The following is a 22,202-nucleotide window of genomic DNA, read 5'->3' on the forward strand; positions in this document are numbered from 1 at the left end:
CAGCCAACATCCAGCACTCGCGGTTAACTACATCCAGCTTCTTTGGGCAAACAGTGAAACTGGTTTCAATCGGTTGCAAGCATAGGCGCAGTAGCCCCCCAAATATCCTTCCAGTGATCCTTGCCTTATTAGCATAGTAAAAGACACCCAGAGGTGGAGACATTTCTCCATTTTTTAACATGCAATATATGAAATAGTAGGTTAACAACATAGGATTATATAACCCTAGGGACATCCCCATTAATTAGTAGTCAACAGATAATTACAGATGCAAATAATGCCAGCTGTATGTAAAATACCTGCCCCAAACTATACAAGAATATATAAGCCAAGGACAGGAAAGCTTAGGGGTTCTGACTTCTGGATGAGGGTTAGACCCTAGCCTTCACAGATGCAAATATACTCTTTGAATTGCCTACTTACATTGTGGTTCTTTTAACTTAGAGTAGTCATCACTGGTTTTCCTAAGAGGTCGGTGGTTTCCTAACCTAACAAAACTCTTTCTACTGTAGCAGCCCCTGAAATCAGGGCTCTTATTAACCCTCTGCATGCCAGGAAAGGGGCAGGAAGTGAGCACAGGGTGCCAGTTGAGGTCATCCTTCTTTGAACCTCCACGTGGTATTTACTCAACGCAGCTGCTGCCAGAGGCCAGGCCTCTGGTGTATAAAGGGGGAAAGTCTTCTCTCTATGCTCAGAACTGAGCAGGTGAGCAGTGGGGCAGATGGGGATGGGGGTAGGGTTGCAAGTCCTAAGCGTGGGGTGTGGGGATTGCAATGGGCCTCAGCAGACAGTAGGTGTGGGGACTAAGAAGCGAGAGCAGCTCTGCGAGTACTTTGGCAGAACTGCTTCTTCCCCTCAATAAGCCTCAGTTTTCCCAACCATGAAATAGGAGTCAGGGAGATATGTGAGCAAGTGAGTGGTCCAAAAGTGGCCTAGGGAGCTGCTCCTGGTCTCTGGAGTGGGTGGTGGTGGTGGAGAACTTTCACAAAGCGGCTTAAGCGCCACACTCGTTACCAAGTGACTGAGGTGAGAAAGGAGTAGACCCCATTCCCATTCCCCTGTCTGAGGAAGACCACCCCCTTTCCTCTCTGTCCCCACTCACCTGGGTCCGTCCTCTTGAGTCTCAACAGCATAATGCTCCTTATACCCCAGGAAAGGGTTAACAGGGTTTGGGGCAGGCCCCCTGAGAAATGTCCCTTCCTTTGTTCCTTCATTCCCACTAGGCTTCCATTCACCATCCTTCTCAGACTGGAGATGGCGGGCACCGCTGCAGTGCTGACCTGGGCCCTGGCCCTCCTCTCAGGTGGGTCTGCCACCCTGACTTCAATGTGGGGGCGGGGGTGGAGGCTGGAAGTGGGCTTCACCCTGGGGGAGGAGAACCCAGCCTCCAACTACCCTCACCCTTTTCCACAGCGTTTCCCACCACCCAGGCACAGAAGGGCTTCTGGGACTACTTCAGCCAGAGCAGTGGTGACAAAGGCAGGGTGGAGAGGATCCAGCAACAGAAGCTGGCGTGGGAACCTGCGTGAGTGGCCAGGGCGAGGGTGCGGGCGAAGAGAGGAGACAACTGGGCCGGGGCATGATGCGCTGCCTCTCATTCCTCAACCCTTGTGGTCCTCACTGGGACAGAGGAACCCCGTGGTGCAGGCTCTGCCGGCTTATCCCGGCGGTCCTGCGCTCTTCAGCGCCCTCTGCCCGCAGCCTCCGCTTGGACCTCTATCTGGCTGCTCCCCCTTGCCGCTGAGGCGCGTGGCCGGGATCAGCAGAGAGGACCCCCACCGCGGTTCTCAGAATGAAAGCACTGTGTGAGAGTCGAGGTGCGTCTGTGCTTCCATGGGCAGTGTTGTAGGGCTGTGCGTGTGCAACGTGGTTGTGCTTCGTGAGTGAGGAGGTGCAGTTGGTCCAGGATGGGGACTTAGACCCCCCCCTCCGCAGCCTTCCCCCCAGCTTTGGGGCCTTCGCCCTACGTCGTCGTTGTTCTCCCCCAGAGGATTAGTGCGCGCTGTCTCTGAGGCAAATGGAGATGATGACGGCCATAGGGACTAGCAGTCTGACGGCCTGGATGTCTGTCCCCTCCCCCAGGAGCCTGAAAGACAGCCTTGAGCAAGACCTCAGCAATATGGACAAGTTCCTGGAAAAGTTGGGCCCTCTCAGTGGGCAGGAAAGGAAGTCTCCTCGGCTCCTACAGGACCCGGTGAACATGTGGCAGCAGCTGCAAGAGGAGTTGGAGGAGGTGAGGACGCGCATGAGGCCGTACCTGGCGGAGGTGCAGGAACGCGTGGGCTGGAACCTGGAGGTCCTGCGGCGACAGCTGAAGCCCTACACGATGGAGCTGATGGAACAGGTGGCTCTGCGCGTTCGGGAGATGCAGGAGCAGCTGCGCGTAGTTCAGGAGGACACCAAGGCCCAGGTGCTGGGGGGCGTGGACGAGGGCCGGATCCTGCTGCAGGAACTGCAGAACCGCGTGGCGCACCACACCGACCGCGTGAAGGCGCTCTTCCACCCTTACGCCGAGCGCCTGGTGACCAGCATCGGGCGCCACGTGCAGGAGCTGCGGCGCAGCGTGGCTCCCCACACCGCCGCCAGCCCCTCGCGCCTCAGCCGCTGTGTGCAGGTGCTCTCGCGCAAGCTCACGCTCAAGGCGAAGGCCCTCCACGCTCGCATCCAGCAAAACCTGGACCAGCTGCGCGACGAGTTCAGCGCCTTTGCCCGCGGTGGTGCCGGCGCGGCCGAGGAGGGGGCCGACCCAGATCCCCAGGTGCTCTCCGAGGAAGTGCGCCAGAGGCTCCAGGCTTTCCGTCATGACACCTTCCTGCAGATCGCTGCCTTCACCAGCGCCATCGACAATGAGACCGAGAAGATCCAGCAGCAGCTGGCACCGCCCCCTCCAGGCCCCAACGCCTTTGCCCCGGACTTCCACCAAGCAGACAGCAGCAAAGCTCTGAGTGAACTTCAGGCCCACCTTGACGACCTATGGGAAGACATCAGCTACAGTCTCCATGACCAGGGCCACGGACATCTGGAGGAGTCCTGAGGGCCTACTTGCCCAGGCCTGCACTCTTATTCTCTACCTGGGGAGTACCAGACCTGAGTCCCAAGCATAGCTCGTCCTCAACAGTGGCAGAGGGTGGAGGGCCCTGCCGACAAGGCCCCAGTCCCCAGCATATCCCATCTCCTGTGGCTCCCATCCAGATGCATTACACTCTCCAGGCCTTGCAAACCCTGCTTCCCGTGCTCATTTGGGAATCCTCATGAGTTGCTGTATTCAGGAATGGAGGAAGTGGGGAGGGGAGAGAGCCTCTATGTGTGGGTGATTATCTGCAAGCCAGATGCCATGGTGCTGGAAGCCTGTGCCACTTCATTCCGGGGCTTGGTTCACTTAACTACTGGTCACTTCCTGGCCATTGCTCCAGCTGGCCCATAGAGAGGAGTTCTTGTGTACCTTGGGGCTGCTGTGACAGCTTCTGCTAGCAAAAAGAAGGGAGAAAGGAGGGTAATCTGATGGGAAGAGTGTCTGAAGTTGTGCATGTATATCCCAGCTAGCTCCAATGCTGGTGGGTAGCAATGGTGGGGGTTATGGTGAAAAGTACACAGTCTGTATTTCCTTCCATAGCTCAGGTCACTGACTGAACAAACGGGGGGGGGGGGCACACCTCTTAACCTCTCATCCCCACCCCAGGAGCTGACCGTGTGGCCCCCACCTAACCCCTCACTCCTACTCCCAGGCTGAAGACTAGATTTCTGATTCAAATGAAATAGATGCTTATACTAGAACCTTGTTTGCCTGGTGTGCCTCTCATTTGGACCATGTCTGAAAGTAGTGGCCTTGCCACTATCTCCATACACCCATTACCCACTCCAGTTCCTTCCTGCTCTTTCTCCTTGGCTCTTTCCCAGTCCAGAATTGTCAGAAGGACCAGAAAGACCTAGCTCTGGCTGAGCTCTGCTTCAGGACCCTCTGGCTAAAGGCAGTTGTCTGTCATGGGTGGGAGCTGGACTTTAGTTAGAGACCCTGCCTCTGTATCTGCACTGTTCACCAGTCTGCTTACTGAATAGTGTGCCTGAAGTGCAGGTTCTCCCCAGGGGACATGAGACTCCTGGGTGGCTGTCTCTTTTGTTGCTGCTGTCCCAGGCTTTGAATAGCCTCTTTTTTAAAAAATGACTGGCCCCTTTTTGGGACACCCTTCCCCCCAAAACCTTTTAATCCTCCTCATATACACATCTTTCCTGCTCAGGGGCACCAAACTTTCTCATAGATTCTCCTGGGAACTCTGGAATGGGGATGAGGTGGGGGTAAGAGAAAAGGGCCCCACCCTGCCGCAGCCCCTTTCTGTTTAGAGTGTCCTGTTTAGCACCCTTTCCTCCCTGCTCAGCCCATCTTGCACAGGGTTCTCAGCATTGTCCCTATCCCCTCCTAGCACAGAACCCCATAGAAATCTGTGCTCACCATGCTCACAGCTGGACATCTTCCTGACACACTTTCAGCATCAGCTTAGGATGTGGGCCCAGCAGAGGGAGAGAAGGCACTGGAAAGGAATTATTTACAAAAAAGGAGGGCTTTTGTTAGTAGTGGTGGTGGTTAGGAAACTGGGAGGGCTAATCAGCTGGGGTCCGAGGTGGTGGGGGGGAGTGGGAATAAAAATGAGGGCTGTCTGTTTGAGGCTGGAATTTGGGGTCTCACATACCCCTACTTATGAAGGGGTATATGACATTGAAGGGCAGAAATAGGGAGTGGGAAAAACAGAAAGGAAGAGAAGAACTGAGAGAAGGAAAGAAGCTGAGGGACCAGTGAGGGGGCCCTAGTGAAAAAGTAGCGTTTGGCCTAATAGTAAAACGAAACAAACCCAGATCGGGGAGCACTTCCACTTCCAAGAGACAAGCCGGGCCCTTGGCGTCAAAACTTCTGGAGATGGACTTATAGACCCCATTCGTTGGAAGCTATTGCGAGGGCGCCATAAACTACCCTGGGAATGACAGGACATACTGGGGAAGTGACGCCTTAATTAAGAGGGTGGCAAAGCTTGAATCAGCCTGCCTACGGAAGTCGGAACCACGTAAACTGGGGAGCTTGTCCCTTAAGGACCCAGAGTCCGCGGCCCCTTTAAGAAGGGGCGGGGCCGCAACTGGCGGAAGTGTCGGAAAAGAAGGTGGGGTCGAAAGAGGGGCGGAAACCGGAAGCCGAGGCCCGGGCTGCGCGTGGTGGCTATGTCGGCCACCGGGGCTGTGGAGCCTGGGCCCCGGGGGGCTGCCGCTGCCCCCCTGCCCACCCCGGTCCGAGCTCCCGCTCCGGGAGACTTGTTCCGGCCCATTAGCGCCGAGGATGAGGAGCAGCAGCCCACAGAGATCGAGTCTCTCTGCATGAACTGTTACCGCAACGTGAGACGGAGGCGCGGCCGCGGGCAGTGAGAGGGTTGAACGTGGGCGGGGAAAGGGCCGGGATCGGCATCCTGGCGGGGTGGGCTCAGTTGGGGACCGAGAAGCGTGTCCGGGCGGTCATTAGGGTGGGGAATGGGAGTTTCATCTATTTCTTCCTTTGCTGGTTCTGATTCCCCAGGGCATGACGCGCCTCCTGCTCACCAAGATACCCTTCTTCAGAGAAATAATCGTGAGCTCCTTTTCTTGCGAACACTGTGGTTGGAACAACACAGAGATCCAGTCGGCAGGCAGGATCCAGGACCAGGGAGTGCGCTACACTTTAACCGTCAGGGCCCAGGAGGTGAGAGGAACTTAGAGCAGGTACCCTAGTATTTTAGAGGGAGCTTGGGGACCAAAGTTAGGGCTCTGGCCCAGGCGATGAGATTTTGAATAAATCCCCTTTTTGTCCAAGCATCAGTTTCCATTTTGGAATGGTGTTGGTGCCCTCATCAACACAGTGAGAAAAGAATTGTAAATTTTGTCAGAGCATGTAAAACGAGCAGTAGTTGTTATAATTAGTATTTTCATCATTCGGCAGCCAGGCTCACACCACCTGGACTATTCTGCAGGGGTTGTCTGGACTCCCTGAAATGTAGTGTAGAGCTCGGGTGTGAAGGAGGTGGGCAGTCTGGCTATTTCCTGAGGAGAAACTGCTGTGAACTCTCTGGACTAAAAGTTTTCCTTTTTGCTCAGGACATGAATAGAGAAGTGGTAAAGACTGACTCTGCCAGCACAAGGATCCCTGAGCTGGATTTTGAAATTCCTGCTTTCAGTCAGAAGGGAGGTAAGGTTAAGATCAGGGTATTTGGGCTGTTTGCACCTAACTGGAATCTTATCTCTCTTCTTGCAAAATCCCTGGTGCCAGGTTTAGTAGTTTGTACATGGGTTTGGCCATATAATCTTTGTGAACTTGATTGCTTTAACATGCACCAAAAGCTTAGGAAAAACAGCTTGAGATAGTAGGTCATGATAGTAAAACCGTGATATGCTTATTAAAGAATTGTAGTTTTACTGTTAATTAGAACTGAATCGAGTCTGTTCCTTGCCTCCTTATTTTAAGTATGAGGGAATCAAGGCCCAGAATGTTCAAGTGACCCGCCCTGGGTCATACAGGGACTTGACAGCAGAACTGAGATTCACTTGTCTTTTGCTCTTGTTCACAAGCTCTGACTACTGTTGAAGGATTGATCAGTCGTGCTATCTCTGGCCTGGAGCAGGACCAACCCACACGAAGGGTGAGCTGGGTTTTTTGATTGCTGTAGCTCAAGAAATATTTTTTTACATGTGTCTGAATGGAGTGTTCTGTTTCCCAAGCAGCTAAACTGCCTCTGACTGGACATCTGAGAATTTGCTGGGGAAGCATATGGTGATACTCTAGCTGCCAGGATGTTGAATATGTCCTAAGTCAGGGTACCAACCCTTCTGAAAGGCTTTGGTTATAGATGCTTCCTAAGCATTCCATTGTGACTTACGTTTTTATGATAATGATAAGATATACAATTGTGTATTTAGTCACCTGTATTTAGTCACCCGACTCCTAAATTTAGGGCAGGAGGACTCCCTGAGAGAATTTTGGTGTATTTACTGTTATATCCTTAACCTGGTATAAGTAACTGGACCAAATGATGAATGAATGAGAAAATGACTCAGCTGGCACCATTCAAAAACTCCCAGTTTATCTAATACATTTCATTGTGAAGTGTGTATCACTCTAATCCCACTCACAGCAAGCTAGGACTGGTGGTAGATTCCTGGTAGAAGTGATATAAGCATGATGGGTTGGGGTTATGAGGTATATCACCAGAGGTGATATTTTATTTCCTTTAATGGTAGGCAAAGGAAGAAACCATAGCTGAACAAATTGATGATTTCATTGTCAAACTGAAGAAGCTAAAGCAAGTGGCCTCCCCTTTCACTCTGGTGAGTACTAAAGGACTATGGTTGTCCTCAGTTTGGGGGGAGGAGAGACCATTAAGACTGACTGGGTGAGAATAACAAAACAAAAAGTTTGTTCTTTGAAAAAAAATCAATAAAATTGGTAATCCTTTTGTTAGACTGACCAAAAAAAAAAAGAGGATGAATGGAGCAAATAACGAAAATCAAAAAGGAAAATTGTGATCTCACTGCTGACTTTACAGGCAATAAAAAGGATTATAAGAGAATATCATGAGCAACTGTATACTGACAAACTATATAATCTAGAAAAAATGGAAAAATTCTTAGAAATACATCTGTTATCCAAACTGATGCAAGAAGAAATAGGAAACATCAACAAATCTATAACAAGTACAGAAATTGAATCAATTACCAAAAACCTTCCACCAAACAAAAGTCCAGGATTAGATTGCTTCACTGGTGTAGTCTTCCGAATATTTAAAGAATTAATACCTCCTTCTCAGGCTCTTCCAAAGATTTCAAGAGGAGGGTATACTTCCTAATTTGATTTATGAGGCCAGCATTATTCTGATACCAAAGCCTGGTAAAGACATCAGAAGAAAAGAAAATTACAGAATGATTTTTATGAATATAGATTCAAAAATCCTTAACAAAATACGAGTAAGCCAAATCAACACATATTAAAAAGTTATACACTACCACAAAGTGGGGTTTATCCCAGGACTGCAAGAATGGTTCAGTCTATGAAAATCAATCAGTATAATATACTTCATCAATAGAATAAAGAAAAAACCCTCACGATTATCTCAACAGATGCAGGAAAGGCATTCAACAACATCCACTACCCTTGATAAAAACTCTCAAAACTAGGAATAGATAAACTCAGAAAACTAGGAATAGATAAATGCTCAGAAAACTAGGAATAGATACATATAATTAAGGCTATTCATGAAGAATCCACAGCTGACCTCATACTCAATGGTAAAAGATTTAAAACTTTTCCCCTAAAATCTGGAATGAGACAAGGATGCCCACTTTCATACCAGTTTATTCAGTATTTTACTAGAAGTTCTTGCCAGAGCAAGTAGACAAGAAAACGAAATAGAAGGTATCCAAATTGGAAGGGAAAAAGTAAAACAATTATTTGTATTGTCAGATGATATGCTCTTACATATAGAATATCCAAAGGAATCCACAAGAAAATTATTAGACCTAATAAAGTAATTCAACAAAGTAGCAGGATACAAGATCAACACACCAAAAACAACTGTGTTCTTATGCACTAGCAATAAATAATCCAAAGTGGAAATTGACAGTTGTGTTTACAGTAGCATCTAAAAGAATAAAATGCCTAGTTGCAGATTGAAGGATACAAAAGACTTGTATACTGAAAACTATAAAACACTGCTGAAAGAAATTAAAAAAGACCTAAATAAATTGCAAGTCTTCCCATGTTCATGGATTGGAAATGTTAACGTTGTTAATGTATCAGCATTACCCAAAGCAGTATGCAAATTCACTGCAATCCCTATTAAAATTCCAGCAGCCTTTTTTGCAGAAATGGAAAGCCATCCTCAAATTCATATTGAACTGCAAGGGGCTCTGAACAGCTAAAACAGTCTTGAAAAAGAACAGGGTTATAGGACTCACATTTCCCAATTTCAAATTGTATTAGAAAGTGAGAGTAATCAAAACAGTGATTGGCACAAAGATAGATCAGTGGAACAGACTTGAAAGTCCAGAAATAGACCCACACATCTGTGGCCAGTTGATTTTTATGTGTGTGTGCGTATGGGTTGGGAATTAAACTAGGGTCTTCCACATGGCAGGTGAGCATTCTTCCACTGAACCAATTGATTTTTGACGAGGATGCTAAGTACATAGGGAAAGAATAGTCTCCTCAATAAGTGGTATTGAGAAAACTGGATATCCAAATGCAAAAGAATGATTTTAGACCTCATATCATATTAAAAAAATCAACTAAGGGCCTAAATATAAGAGCTTTAACTATAAAATTCTTAGAAGGTAACATAGTGGCGAATCTCCATGACCTGGGATTTGTCACTGGGATTCTTAAAGACAATGCCAAAAGTACAAACAACAACAAAAACAATAGAGTTGATTTAATCAAAAAAATTTGTGCATCAAAAGAAATGAGAAAATGAAAATACAACTGACAGAATGGGAAAGAGTTTCAAACTATAGATCCAATGAGCATTTAAAAACCAGAATATATAAGGAGTTGTTATAACTTAACAACAAAAAAACAATTAAAAAATGGGCAAAGCCATACCAATGACCCGGGTTCAATTTCCAGAGCCTGCCCATGTCAAAAAAAAAATGAGCAAAGGACTTAATAGACATTTCTCCAAAGAAGATATATAAATGGCCAGTAAACACATGAAAAGATGATTAGCAGTTAGGAAATTGCAAGTTAAAACCACAATGAGATAACTACTTCACACATAAAGAGATAGCTTTATTTAAAATACAGAAATTAAGTATTGGAGAGGATGTGGAGAAACTGGAACTCTAGTGTGTTGGTAGGAATGTAAAATGATGCAGCAATTACGGAAACAATATGGAAGTTCTTCAAAAAAGTTAATCCCACTTCTTGACATATATACCCTGAGAATGAAAACAAGATTGCAAATAGATACTTGATCACTGATGTTATAGCAGCATTATTCACAATAGCCAAAAGCTGGAAACAACCCAGGTGTTCCCATCAATGAATGAATAAATAAACAAAATGTGATACATACATACAATGGGGTATTATTTGGCCATAAAGAAAAAATGAAGATATGAGACATGCTGCAACATGGGAGAATCTTAAATACATGCTTCGTGAAATAAGCAAGACATAACAGGACAAAAATTGTATGATATCACTTAAAGGAAATGACTAGAAATAGCAAATTTATAGGGATAGAAAGTATATTAAAAGACATTGGGGTGGGAGGGGAAGGAAGAATGTTTGTCAAAATAAAAAAGAAATACGTTTTTAGACTTTAAGAGTCTGTCAAGGGTTATGCTTTATAATGAGTTATATAACTACAAGTATAAATCGACACATACTCCATTGTGTTGGGAAATTCTAATGTTGTAGTAAATAAGCTAAGTAGACAGAAAAAGAAAAACTGGGATTTTTTTCACCATGGTGTCTGAGTGGTCTGATGTTAGGTACTGCAATTACTCTCTCCTTACTCATTTGTTAGATCATTGACGATCCCTCGGGGAACAGCTTTGTGGAAAACCCACATGCTCCTGGAAAAGATGATGCACTGGTGATCACACACTATAACCGGACTCCACAGCAGGAAGAGGTGCTGGGGCTCCAGGTAAGTGGATGTAAGAAGCCATAAAAATGCTCTGGAATTATCTTGCACCCTGCACTGCTTGGAGTCAGTGGAAACTTCTTTTTATACTGATGTCCTGTGTACTCTATCTGAGAATATTTGTGCTTTTCTTCTAGCTTGTCTTAGAGACTAAAGCTTTATGGGAAAGGATGGCAGTGGCTGTGATGCTATCTTGAGCTCTGTTCTTCCCTTGACTGGGGCTTTGCTTTCTAGCATCTTTGTCAGACTTACGAGGTATTGCCCGACGTAAAGCCACAACATTTTCTCCCATACCAAGGCAGGATGTTGGGGATGGCAATGTATATTTGCCGACTTGTGATTTTCATCTCTGCTATTTTTAGGCAGAGGCATCAGAAGAGAAGCCAGAAGAGGAAGATCTCAGAAATGAAGTGAGTTACATTGAATTCTCTTGAGGAGGTAGCAGAAGTAGACTGATAATGCTCAGTGTCTCTCTTTCTCACCACCTGTGTGGGGGACCAGCATATTTTGGTATGTCTTTAGCCTGAACATCCTGCCTGGGAGGGCTTACCCTACGTTTCAATATTGTGTTCCAGGTGTTACAGTTCAACACAAACTGCCCAGAATGCAATGCTCCGGCTCAGACCAACATGAAGTTAGTCCGTATCTTTTGTCAGCCTGTTGGGCTGCTCCCCATCTGACTTGGGCATGAATTTTATATTCAGACTGGAGAGTACTTCTTCAAAGAAAGCACACGTTCTGCTCTGAGTAATGAGGGAGGAGGTTGCCTTCGATAAAACTGTACCTTGGCTTTTGGTTTCAGAGAGAAAATTAGGTCATGATCTTGAGGCTCACGGATGTTTGTGACTCGAGATGACCATGGGTTGGAATGTTCACTTTTCTCTAGGACAGTCTCTATTAAGCTGCTGTTGTGATGTATTTCCTCACAGTTCTGGGACCAGCAACTGTTTGTTTGGGATTTGGATTTGTTCTTCCCCAGAGGGTGGTCTTGCTTTCCTGGAAGCAGATTTCTTTAACTCCATCTTTCAGAAATCCCCCACTTTAAGGAAGTTATCATCATGGCTACCAACTGTGAGAACTGTGGGCACCGGACCAATGAGGTGGGTGGGTCCTGTCCTTTGGGAAGAAGGCTAGCTTGAGGGTAACCCCCTTCTGAACTGTATCCTACATTAACCTATTGCTTCAGGATGGAAGGGGGTTGGGTATTTCTCCTAGGTTTAATGTAGTGTGAAGAGCCCTTAAAGGAACTGGGAATTAGCCTAAAGAAAGGTTAGAGCCATCATAACTTAAGACATATTAAAAGGCATTTAGTTATATGGAAGAGAAATACGACTTTTGACCTCTTTCCCAGAGGGTTCGGAAGCTCAGGGAGGCAGATTTTGACTCTGTAATAAATAACTTCCTAGCAGCTATCTGAAAGCAAAATAGCCTGCTTTGGAGGGTTGCAAATTCTCTTTCCTCAAGCATATTTAAGCATAAGTTGGTTAACTTTTGAAAGAATATTATAGAGGGGATCCACACATTGGATGCAGTGGATAAAAGGGCTGGACTAAATAAACCCTGAAAGTTCCTGTCATCCACGAGAGTGTTTTTTTAAAGGGAAATTCAGAGTTTCTTGGCAATTTGGGATAAGTTTTGTCGGGCTGTGCTGGGCACTCTGTTTCTGGCCTTTTCTTGGTGTTTTGGATTCAGATAACAGCTGCCACTGTTGGTTTAGAAGGCTCTGTCCTTGGTAGCCTTTAGTGGGCCTAATTAGAGATCTGAGCCTATCTTTCAAGATATCACTGGCATTAGATGAATGTTGGGGTCTTCGTACTGAACAGGTGAAATCTGGAGGAGCAGTGGAGCCCTTGGGTACCAGGATCACCCTTCATATCACAGATTCCTCTGATATGACTAGAGACCTCCTTAAGGTACCACCCTGCTTGTTAAAATTACTGCTCTCCCATATTCCTATCTCTATCTAGGGGAAATTGTCTTCCTTTTTAAAATAGTGTCCTGGGGATATAAGGTACTTCCTTACTTCCCTGGGTTTGAGGATTCCTGAGCATGGTTAACCTGTAGTTGGAATAGAAAATTCAGAAGGTGTTCCATAAGCTTTTTCTGAGGACTCTGTAGCATTTTGGCTTCCAGTAACTCTTAACAGAGCCTTCTTTTCTGACTTCTACTGAAGTTGAAGATATCTGACAGCTTGGAGCTATGATTCACAGTCTTTTCTTATTCAGTTGGTTCCATTTCTGTGAGTCAGATGGACAAGAGTGAGCCTCTAGTTTTAACTGGGAAGTCAGAAAAATGGGACAGCTGACTTTGTCCCCAAACTGTTGCTGGTAGTATTAATTTGGCAGAGGCTTCTGGTTAGCTTTCTTTGCCCCTAATTGAAAGCTTAATTTGACCTCTTATCTCAACAGTCTGAGACGTGTAGTGTGGAGATCCCAGAGCTAGAATTTGAACTGGGAATGGCTGTCCTCGGGGGCAAGTTCACCACATTAGAGGGGTTGCTGAAAGACATCCGGGAGCTGGTGAGTCCCTGAGTGTGGCATATACCTTTCCCTAGTGCTGCTGGGGGAGAGGGGCTGAAAGTTCTCAAATATTCTAGATTTTAGTGCTGATAACTCATGTGCTTTTTAAGTTTAAAGCTGATTTAAGAGACTTAAATATCATTTGGATTATAAAGATAAGTTTGTGGGAAATGTTTAATGAAAATTCCCAGGGCTAACTCTGGGACCATGTTGTTATTTTGTGATTTTTTTTTTTTTTTTTTTTTTTACATGGGCAGGCACCAGAAATCGAATCTGGGTCCTCTGGCATGGCAGGCAAGCATTCTTGCCTGCTGAGCCACCGTGGCCCGCCCTGTGATTTTTGAATAAATCAAAAAATACTATAAAATGAGGGGATGAAAGTCCTTCCAGCACCTGAAATTCCCCAACATACAAACATGTATGTGTAGACTCTACCCATTTATTTATCCTCTTGATGAATCATTATGCTTAATCACTTTCAGCTATCTTTGTGAACTGTAGTTTTTCTTTGCATTTCTTCACAATAGGATTAGAGGTCAAGTCGCTATTTTATAGCTTTTGTTTTACATTGCCAGTTGTAGAATTGGCAGATTGATCCATAGACTTAAATAGGAATGGCTGCCTGGTCAAAAAGATGGTGTGGGATGAATGGAGACCAAGATTGCCTGTCTGTGCACTTCACTGCCCCCCATTGCCAGGCTTATAGTCACACTTAACGAACAGAACTAAGATTCTAGCAATTCGGATGTCATTCATTGCAGGTGACCAAAAACCCTTTCACACTGGGCGACAGTTCCAATCCTGACCAGACAGAGAAACTGCAGGAGTTTAGATGGAAGTTGGACCAGGTGAGAGAATTAGCCACTACTGGTAGTTAAGGGGACCCAGTGAACAGAGGCTTTTTACTCAGTTTTTCCCACATTTTAAACCTCTCTTTACCATCATACTGGGAATACTTCTGGTGTCCGATAGCCTATGTCATCATTTTTCTTGATTTACTCTTATTTTCGGGGAGCGTTTTCTGCTGAAAGAGTGAATGCGAAGTAAAATTTTAGGGAACTTTCATTTCTGTGCTAGTTAGATTCAGTTGTCAACTTGGCCAGGTGAAGGCACCTAGTTCTGTTGCTGTGGACATGAGCCAATGGTACACGAACCTCATCTGTAGCTGATTACACCTGCAGTCGGCTAGGAGGTGTGCCTGCTGCAGTGAATGATGTTTGACTTAACTGGCTAGTGCTTAAATGAGAGAGCGCAACATAGCACAGCCCAAGCAGCACAGCATGCCTCATCTCAGCACTTGCAGCTCAGCCCAGGCCTTTGGAGATGCAGAAAGAAATCACCCCGGGGAAAGTTGTTGGAACCTAGAGGCCTGGAGAGAAGGCCAGCAGAGATCACCCTGTGCCTTCCCACATAAGAAAGAACCTCAGTTGAAAGTTAGCTGCCTTGCCTCTGAAGAACTAATGAAATAAATCCCCTTTTATTAAAAGCCAATCCATCTCTAGTGTGTTGCATTCTGGCAGCTAGCAAACTAGAACAATGTCTGAAAACGTCTTTATTCTACCTTCACACTGAGATTGCTTATTTGCCAAGAATAGAATTCTAGGTTAGGAAATAAATTTTCAGTAGAATTTCAAAGACATTGCCCTACTATCTTCCATTTCCAGTGTGGCTATTGAGAAATCTGAAACCATTCTAATTCCTGATCTTTTGTTTGTGACTTATTCTTGTGATGTTATCTTTCATCCCTTTTGATGTGAAATTTCACGATGTGCCTTGGTTTGGGTCAATTTTCAACCACTGTCTTAAGCACTTAGTGGGTCCTTTCAATTTCGATACTTATGTGGTTTAGTTATAGGAGGTTTTCTTGAATTACTTTATTGAAGATTGTTTATCTGTTTCCACTAATATATATATATTTCTCCAAGTGCTCTTTTTTTGTCTTTGAATACACCTCCTCTCCCCTTTTAAATAGAATCCTGTTGTTTTAAGGATGTAGTATCTTCTCACTTCTTGAGGGTGTTGATATAAGTAGTTTCTTTGGAGTTTTCTTCTTGCATGGTTTCCATTTCTTCTAAGTTGTTTTTTATTTTCATTGTTTTATTTTCTGTCTTTCAATATTAGAGGCTTTGCTCAGATGCCTGATAATCATTGATTGCTTAAAAGTAGAGGACTAAAAACCTGAGTGGGGGTGAGTTTTGTTAACATTGGATTTCACTGTAGGATAATTTAACTCAGCTGTTTCCATTGTGGGGACCCCCCCCCCCCCAGTGGCCGAATCATTGGATTTTTCCTCTTAGGTTAATCATATGCCCATTAATGGCTGTTCTATTTCCTGATCTTCAGGGTAAAGGATTGGCTGAGTGTGGGAAGAGGGCTGGCATGTGTTTGTGTATCTGTTTCCAATAAATGTACATTCACTTACCCCTCTTGTTTTCAATTCCTGTCCTTCCACTCTCATCTGTGCTGATGTCCCCCAGTCCATAAAGTGTTCTGGTGACCACTTCAGAGAACCTTTTTGCTTTCTGGTTGGGGTCGGGGAATGGCAAGTTGTTGGCCTGTGTGGAGTGGGAAACAAGATTTTGGGGATGCTGAATTGCTTTTTAAGTAACTTCCAAACAGTCCTTTCCACTCTACTTCCAAAGGCACCTCATCCCACCAATTCTTAAGACTTTTGGGGATTCTGCATGTAAATTGGGTTGGTTCTAGTCTGGCAGAATTGCTTCTTCCTTTTAGGAGCTATATGAAATTCACATATCTTTTCTCTCTTTCAGATCATTGAGGGTAGCATGAAGGCCCACTTTATTATGGATGATCCAGCAGGAAACAGCTACTTGCAGGTACCATAACCTTCCCTGATGTTTCACGGGGGTTTATTTTCTGACCTTCCTTGAATAGATACCATTTCCTCAGAAAATGAAATAATTTTAAATGGACTACCCTTTATCAAGGAACCTTTTAGCAAAAGTTGGAATGTGAGGGGGAAGAGGGATTGTATGTGTGTGTCAAGAAGGAAAAAAGCCTGTCACTAGACTCCTTTCTTCCTATAGCCCAGCTCTTGTCCCCAACTCTTAAGTCCAGCTCTGGGCTTTACATTCTGCAAATCTGATTGTGGAATGAGGAGAAAAGTTACCTTAAATCAGAGGCCAAAGGACAGGAAAACTGAAAGGCTCTAAGGTCACTAAGGGTGTCCTGGTGATTGAAAATAACTTCGTTGTTGAACAATTATTAGGGGTCAGGTAAAACTGTTTTAAGTTCTCTCCATGATTGAGACCATTGTCACACTCTTTAGAAGGGGCAGTTAGAAAGATTTTTAGGCAGATTGTTCCCTAACTCTGCTTGAGGTTGGGCCATTCTACTTCCAGCCCATGTGGGCTCTGTTGCTGCCTACTAATTTAACTAGTCATGGGGAAAAGGAAAAAATACTCCTTGATTTCTTGGCAAAGTAGGAGTTGGAAGTCACCTAGAAGTAGGGGTGGCAGCATGGAAAAGACACTGATCATCTTTCCTTGGCTTTTCAGAACGTCTATGCACCTGAAGATGATCCTGAGATGATGGTGGAGCATTATGAGCGCACATTCAACCAAAATGAGGAGCTAGGGCTCAATGACATGAAGACGGAGGGCTATGAGACAGGCCTGGCCCCACAGCGGTAACAGTGGGTGGCACAGGCCAGCCTCCAGTGCTGCTCACACCGCAGGATTATTTACTATTGTAACAAGGCTGAAGAGTGTCCTCCCCACCAGGTCTTGGCAGTGGTGGGGAGTATGCCTAATCTGAGCCAGAGATCTAGGCACACTTTGTAAGTTGATGCAAGTGCAAGTTTGTTGTGTTACTTGACCTTATTTTGGAGGTTGTGAACCAGTCTGTGAGGAAATCCAGAAATGAACCAGGGGCATATCATTAACGCTTTTTCCTTACCATGTCTTTAACTCCCTCCACATAATAATGTGTACTCTAGGGTTGGAATTCTGAAGTTCTTCCCAGCTTGACCCAAAGAAATGGAGAAGGTGGAATATAGTTACAACTGAAGTTTGGGAGTTGGTTTTGGGTATACAGAACACTTGACTTTTAACAGATGAGGAGTCTTCTGTGGGAAGGGAGTCCAGCACAGGTGAAGAAGTTGTCATTAAAATGATGGCTTTCACATAGCATTCGTCTTTGTATTCTGTCCTTGTTTGATGTTGTGCTGTAAGAATTCAGCTTCCTAAAGAAAATTTTTTCCAGTGTGGCCATTGTAATTTGGGGATTGGAGCTGGTAATTAATTTATTCATTCCCTGAACAGATGTTTTAGTGCCTATTTTATGTCAGGCACAGCACAGAATAGTGAACAAAATAAATCTCTGCCTTTTGGAGCTTAAACTCTAGTAGAGGACTGGTGGGGACTGACAGTCAGCAAACAAGTAAATGGTATGTTGTAGTAAAGCAAGCAAGGGGTATGGGTAGTGCTGGGGGAGGGCAGGGGTGGTCAGGGACGATCTCAACCAGTAGGTGATAATTTAACATTTAGGCAAAGCTGAGAAGGAGGTAGGGGAGTTAGTCGTACATAGCTGGGGAAAGAGATATCCAGGCAGAGGGAACTGCAAATGCAAAAGCAATGAGGCAGGAGAAATTTAGAGCGGGTGAGGAAATTTGAGATTATCTAGTCCCCACACTCAGTTACAGTGGGGAAACTAAGGTTCAACCAGAGACGTAGGCTGTTGTTTACAGCTATGTGGGAGTTGATGCCTTGGGGAACACTTGGTAGTCAAGGATTCTGGTCTCCCCAGCAGGTGCTCTTTGTACTGATGCCTGCTGCCTCCCTTTAACTTCAGGAAATATCACAAATGGTGACTCTTTCAGGGCTGGCTGCAGCGTATTTGTTTAGTAAAGACTTGTTACTTGAGATGCTATCTCAAACCTTACACTTTGTGCAGCAAACTTAACTCTGAAGAACTGCCTAGTGTAAGATGACTTTAGCAATCACACATCTACTCTCACAGCTCTATTAAACTATTCTCAAATATCACAAATGATTTCCCATTTAGAAAATGTTCTCTATTTCTGTGCATTTGACAGTAGACCATCTTTTCTCTCAACCCTTCCCTTGGCTCCTATGATACATTTGTTCCTGGCTTTTTTTTTTCACTTTGCTCATTTTTTTATCTAGTACTTCTGCCTCCTCCTCCTTCAATTGTTTGTTCCCAAAAGTTGTTTTCATAGACCTTATTACTTTCATGTGGGATTGACTCCCATACCTTTATTTAATTTCTGAAAGGGCTAGAGGAAGATTTATTTTTTAAGAATTTGGAAACATTAAAAAGAATTTGGAAACTAAGATTAGCAAATGAAAAACTGTAAAGTTACAATACCTTGATGAGATTCCCATATGTAAGTAGTTTATCCTAAGAGATTGTCTATAGATGTGTTTCAAATTGACTTGTAGATCTGAGCTTTACCAGGCAACCCTCTGTTTTATCATTTTGTATCTTGAATGGGTTTTCCTACGGGGTGGGTATGCTCTCTGAAGATGAATCCTGGTGTCCAATTGTGAAGAAAAAACTGGCATTCTGGTTTATTCATTCTCTTTTGAGTTTCATTTGGCAAACTCCCACACTCAGCCCAGTTAGTGGGAAATAATAACCTGAGTTTCTGAATCTTCAGACCTGAGTACCTGGTGCCAAGGTGGGATGACACATTTAAGATACTCCCTGCTCTTTGACAGGGCCAGGGCCCTGCAGCCTTTAGTTTTACCCCTTACTTTCAAAGTACCTCTGAACTCATTTCATATAGCCTCTTGGGGATGGAAACCTACATGTATTTAATTGTATCTTGCCCCAAAGTCCCTAGCACATGGCATATAAATTGGTTAATAAATATCTGTTATAATCCTCAACAGATGCTTGCAAATCTAACATCGTGATCAGACCTTGCACATGGAGGTACTATACGGAGGTAACAAAATACAGGAAGGGTCCTGCTCTAAGGTCAGGGTGGTGAGACAAACTGCCAGCCTAAGAACACAGAGATTCAACTTTACAGTTACAAGAGTAACATTTAAATTGCAAAGGTTTGTTTGTAAGGGGACCCCCTCCTACTTCGTGATATTTCAAACATGTTAAATACTGCCATATTTTGTCATTGAATGTATACATCAGTATAGGAGGTATTGAATGTATATCTGTGTTAGGATGAGGTGAGTGGTGGAGATGAGGTCAATGTTGGGAATAAGTATGAAGGACAATTGACTTTGCTAATGGAAAGGTTTAATGGTGGTTTCAATAATATTTTTTATAACATCATCTGTAGAGTTCCTTCCACCTGTGGTGTGTCAGTTACCTATTGCTGGGAATGGTGCTTAAATTAGGGCAATTTACATGACTGTTTAAGACTACTTGGATTTATTTTATATTTTTTGCATACTTCTGCTCTTTACAGGAAATTGGCAATTTTCAAATGCAAAGGACAGAGTCAATGTGCTAATTCTGTGAATTTTTACTTCAGAGTTTAGAAAGCCCTTTAGTATTGGCAGCTCTATTTCAGTTTCCTGTCCATAAAATGAGGATAATAATAGCACAATGATGGCACCTGCTTTTGTAAGTTTTTTGTGAGGATTCAGTTAATAATTGTACAATGCTTTCTAAATTTTTTCTCACAAATTTTCATAAATACTCTTAAAGAGTCTCTTTTTCTGTTTTAAATCCTTCCTGGAAAAAGCTGTAAAATAAACAAAATTGTGTTTTATTTTGTTTCTGATAAAGAAAACAGCCTCAAAAAGGTTAGGCAACTTTCAGAAGGAAATAAAACTTCTAAGAGTCAAGACTTCAGACTTCAAACGCAGGCCAGTCTGACTGAACTCTGAATTCATGTTTTGAGCTCAAATCTGTAATTACTATTTGCTTTATTAGACGCAAATGCAGAGAGAAGGCAAAACTTAGAGATGCAACTGGGTGTGAATTAATTTGATCCTGCTTAACTGCCCTGTGAGGAGGACAGGTTGGGATGCACATGAGCTTGAGTCTTGTCAGGCTAAGGCTGGGGACTGGGTAGAATGGGTAGCAGTGGAACTGAAGTCAAGAATGAGCAGGCAGGGTGGGCTGACAAGGCCTGAGAGAACTAGACTGGTAATATTCATTGAAGCAGAACTGGGAACCCTTCCAAATGCCCACTGACACCAGGTAGGGCTGTGGAGTTCAGTTTGAGATGCCCCAAACTGGACTAGAAGCTAAGCAGGACTGCATATGGGGGACCTGTGGGGACGTCCATCTAGTGAAATCCTAGCTTTTCAATCCAATATCCCCTTCTCACAAGTCCTCAGAGACTGGGGCCTGTTTTCCTTTCCAGGCCTGTACTGCAATCACTCAGTATAGCCCAGTGGCTAAGAGTTCATGTTTTAGAGCAGTCATCTCCAAACCTGTTTTATTATCACTCTTATAAGTAAAGAGCTTTTTAACATATGCTAATATGTGTTCATTTTTAAGTATAATAATGCCTACATGACTAATATACTTGCAGTGACCAAAAAATTTTTAATCTTATGAGATTAAAAAAAATAAGATATAAGATTTTTCAAAAAGTTCGGGTTACTTCTTACACCCCATTTTGCTAGTTCTGCTCCCAAGAGTTTCATGGCTTAAACATGTTTGAGTCCTGGCTTTGCAACTATCTAGCTGTGAGATGTTGGGCAACTTCCTTAACCTCTCCAAACTTCAGTTTCCTCATCAGAAAAATAAGGATAATAATTTAAAAAACTATCTGGGAATTGTTAAGAGGATTAAATTAGATAATTCAAGTAAAACTCAATTCCCCCACTATAATGGTGCCCCTCCCCCATGACGAGTACTAGAATTCATTCTCTCTAGAGCTTCCCTCTTTTGCTCTGCTGAATAGGTTCAGCTCCTGTCTTGGAAATAGTTGACACAATTTCCCTCAAGAGATAGCTGGATTATAGAATACATGAGAGAATTTATTGTAATTAACTATACTGATGAATTTGTTCCTCCCACACCTTTTAAGTTTGCAAATACATCTGTTTTATTGTTAAAAAAAAAAAAGATAGCTAGAAGCTAGCAATAATATTAAATGTGAGGAGATAACACACGGGAAGTTTTAGAAACCTGCACATACTTCACAGTACATATAATGGGCTTGGGGCTCCTTAGAGATACTAATAAAAATAACTAACATTGATACCTATGCGCCGGATACTGTTGTACAACACTTTGTCCATAACATCTCAATTCTCGCAATCATTTTGAGTCAGGTACCATTATCTCCGTTTTGTTAAATAACTTGCCCAAGGCCACAGAGCCAGTTATTTGTTGAAAAAGTACTCAAACTTAGTACAATTCCAGCGTTTGTCCTTTACTACACGGTGCTTCTAAAGCTGCTGGGGGCAAGCGTCTTTCTGGTTCACGAGTGTACCTCACCGAACAGCACTTCCTGCACAGCTTGTTGAATGAACGGGTGAATCGACAAATAGACGAAACACGGTTGCGTCCTTACAGAGGTGTCGAGTGGATCGCGGCTGTATGCACGACCTGCCTGTTAGTCTGCAGATGCGTCACCGGAGGTGTCTCGGCCGGTAGCCCCGGCAGTGCCAACCCACTCCGCCACTTCCGGTTCTGGCTCCACCTCCTGAAGTTATGGCCGTCCGTTTTGCGTTTAGGAATTTTGTCCCCAGCGCCGAGCCGTCTCTTCGCCCTCTCGGCTGCCATGGCGGCAGCTCCGCCGCTCTCCAAGGCCGAGTATCTGAAGCGCTACTTGTCTGGGGCGGATGCGGGTATCGATTGGGGCCCTGAATCCAGTCGCAAGCGTCGCAAAAAGCGCCCGAAGCCTGGTGGGGCTAGCGGCAAGGGGTGAGTTTGTAGTGGCGGGCGGGCCCTGTGGTGGTTCCCCTCTCTCCGCTCCCCGCAGCTTTCACAGCTCTGTCCTCCACTGTCTAGCTCTTCCTTCTTGGGGTACCCGGCGAGGATCGCTCCTTTTGGCTTTCTGGTCCAGCTCCTTACAGACGGAGCCCAGCTGTGACAGTCCCGATCTCTGACTAATTTTGCT

General features: G+C 44.5%; 3 protein-coding genes and 2 long non-coding RNA genes across 7 annotated transcripts in view; 3 read left to right on the plus strand and 2 right to left on the minus strand.

The window, feature by feature from the left end:
* The first annotated feature begins 750 nt into the window (after nt 1–750).
* Nucleotides 751–4,576, plus strand: APOA5 (apolipoprotein A5). The gene is made up of 3 exons (XM_077112836.1): nt 751–1,303; nt 1,414–1,525; nt 2,083–4,576. Exons 1-3 carry the CDS (start codon nt 1,135–1,137, stop codon nt 3,032–3,034), a joined length of 1,233 nt encoding a protein of 410 aa, XP_076968951.1. The 5' UTR covers nt 751–1,134; the 3' UTR covers nt 3,035–4,576.
* On the minus strand, nt 2,606–5,111 carry LOC143644192 (uncharacterized). The gene is made up of 3 exons (XR_013156542.1): nt 4,845–5,111; nt 4,448–4,526; nt 2,606–3,464 (listed from the first exon to the last, which is right to left on the minus strand). It is a non-coding gene; the product is annotated as an uncharacterized LOC143644192 (long non-coding RNA).
* Nucleotides 5,112–5,148: 37 nt separating this feature from the next.
* Nucleotides 5,149–17,317, plus strand: ZPR1 (ZPR1 zinc finger). Of its 3 annotated transcripts, none has more exons than XM_077112833.1 (14): nt 5,151–5,376; nt 5,555–5,716; nt 6,109–6,199; nt 6,580–6,650; nt 7,249–7,335; nt 10,533–10,655; nt 11,015–11,062; nt 11,228–11,294; nt 11,682–11,752; nt 12,476–12,565; nt 13,061–13,171; nt 13,933–14,019; nt 15,943–16,008; nt 16,690–17,317. In XM_077112833.1, the coding sequence occupies exons 1-14, from the start codon at nt 5,206–5,208 to the stop codon at nt 16,822–16,824; spliced, it is 1,380 nt and encodes a 459-aa protein (XP_076968948.1). In that variant the 5' UTR covers nt 5,151–5,205; the 3' UTR covers nt 16,825–17,317. The 3 variants fall into 3 exon arrangements, with proteins under 3 accessions (XP_076968949.1, XP_076968948.1, XP_076968950.1); XM_077112835.1 differs by having other exon boundaries at nt 5,290–5,402; XM_077112834.1 differs by lacking the exon at nt 13,933–14,019 and having other exon boundaries at nt 5,149–5,376.
* LOC143644193 (uncharacterized) lies at nt 9,778–21,775 on the minus strand. Its single transcript, XR_013156543.1, has 3 exons — nt 21,342–21,775; nt 15,594–15,726; nt 9,778–9,939 (listed from the first exon to the last, which is right to left on the minus strand). It is a non-coding gene; the product is annotated as an uncharacterized LOC143644193 (long non-coding RNA).
* BUD13 (BUD13 spliceosome associated protein) overlaps nt 17,446–22,202 on the plus strand; it is a 33,247-nt gene continuing 28,490 nt past the window's right edge. Inside the window, exon 1 of the mRNA XM_077112832.1 lies at nt 17,446–22,006. Coding sequence (XP_076968947.1) covers nt 21,864–22,006 — 143 coding nt within the window. The 5' untranslated portion in view covers nt 17,446–21,863. The remainder of the gene's footprint in view (nt 22,007–22,202) is intronic.

This window comes from Tamandua tetradactyla, chromosome 8 (assembly GCF_023851605.1).
Source record: "Tamandua tetradactyla isolate mTamTet1 chromosome 8, mTamTet1.pri, whole genome shotgun sequence".
In the NCBI taxonomy this organism is placed as follows: domain Eukaryota; kingdom Metazoa; phylum Chordata; class Mammalia; order Pilosa; family Myrmecophagidae; genus Tamandua; species Tamandua tetradactyla.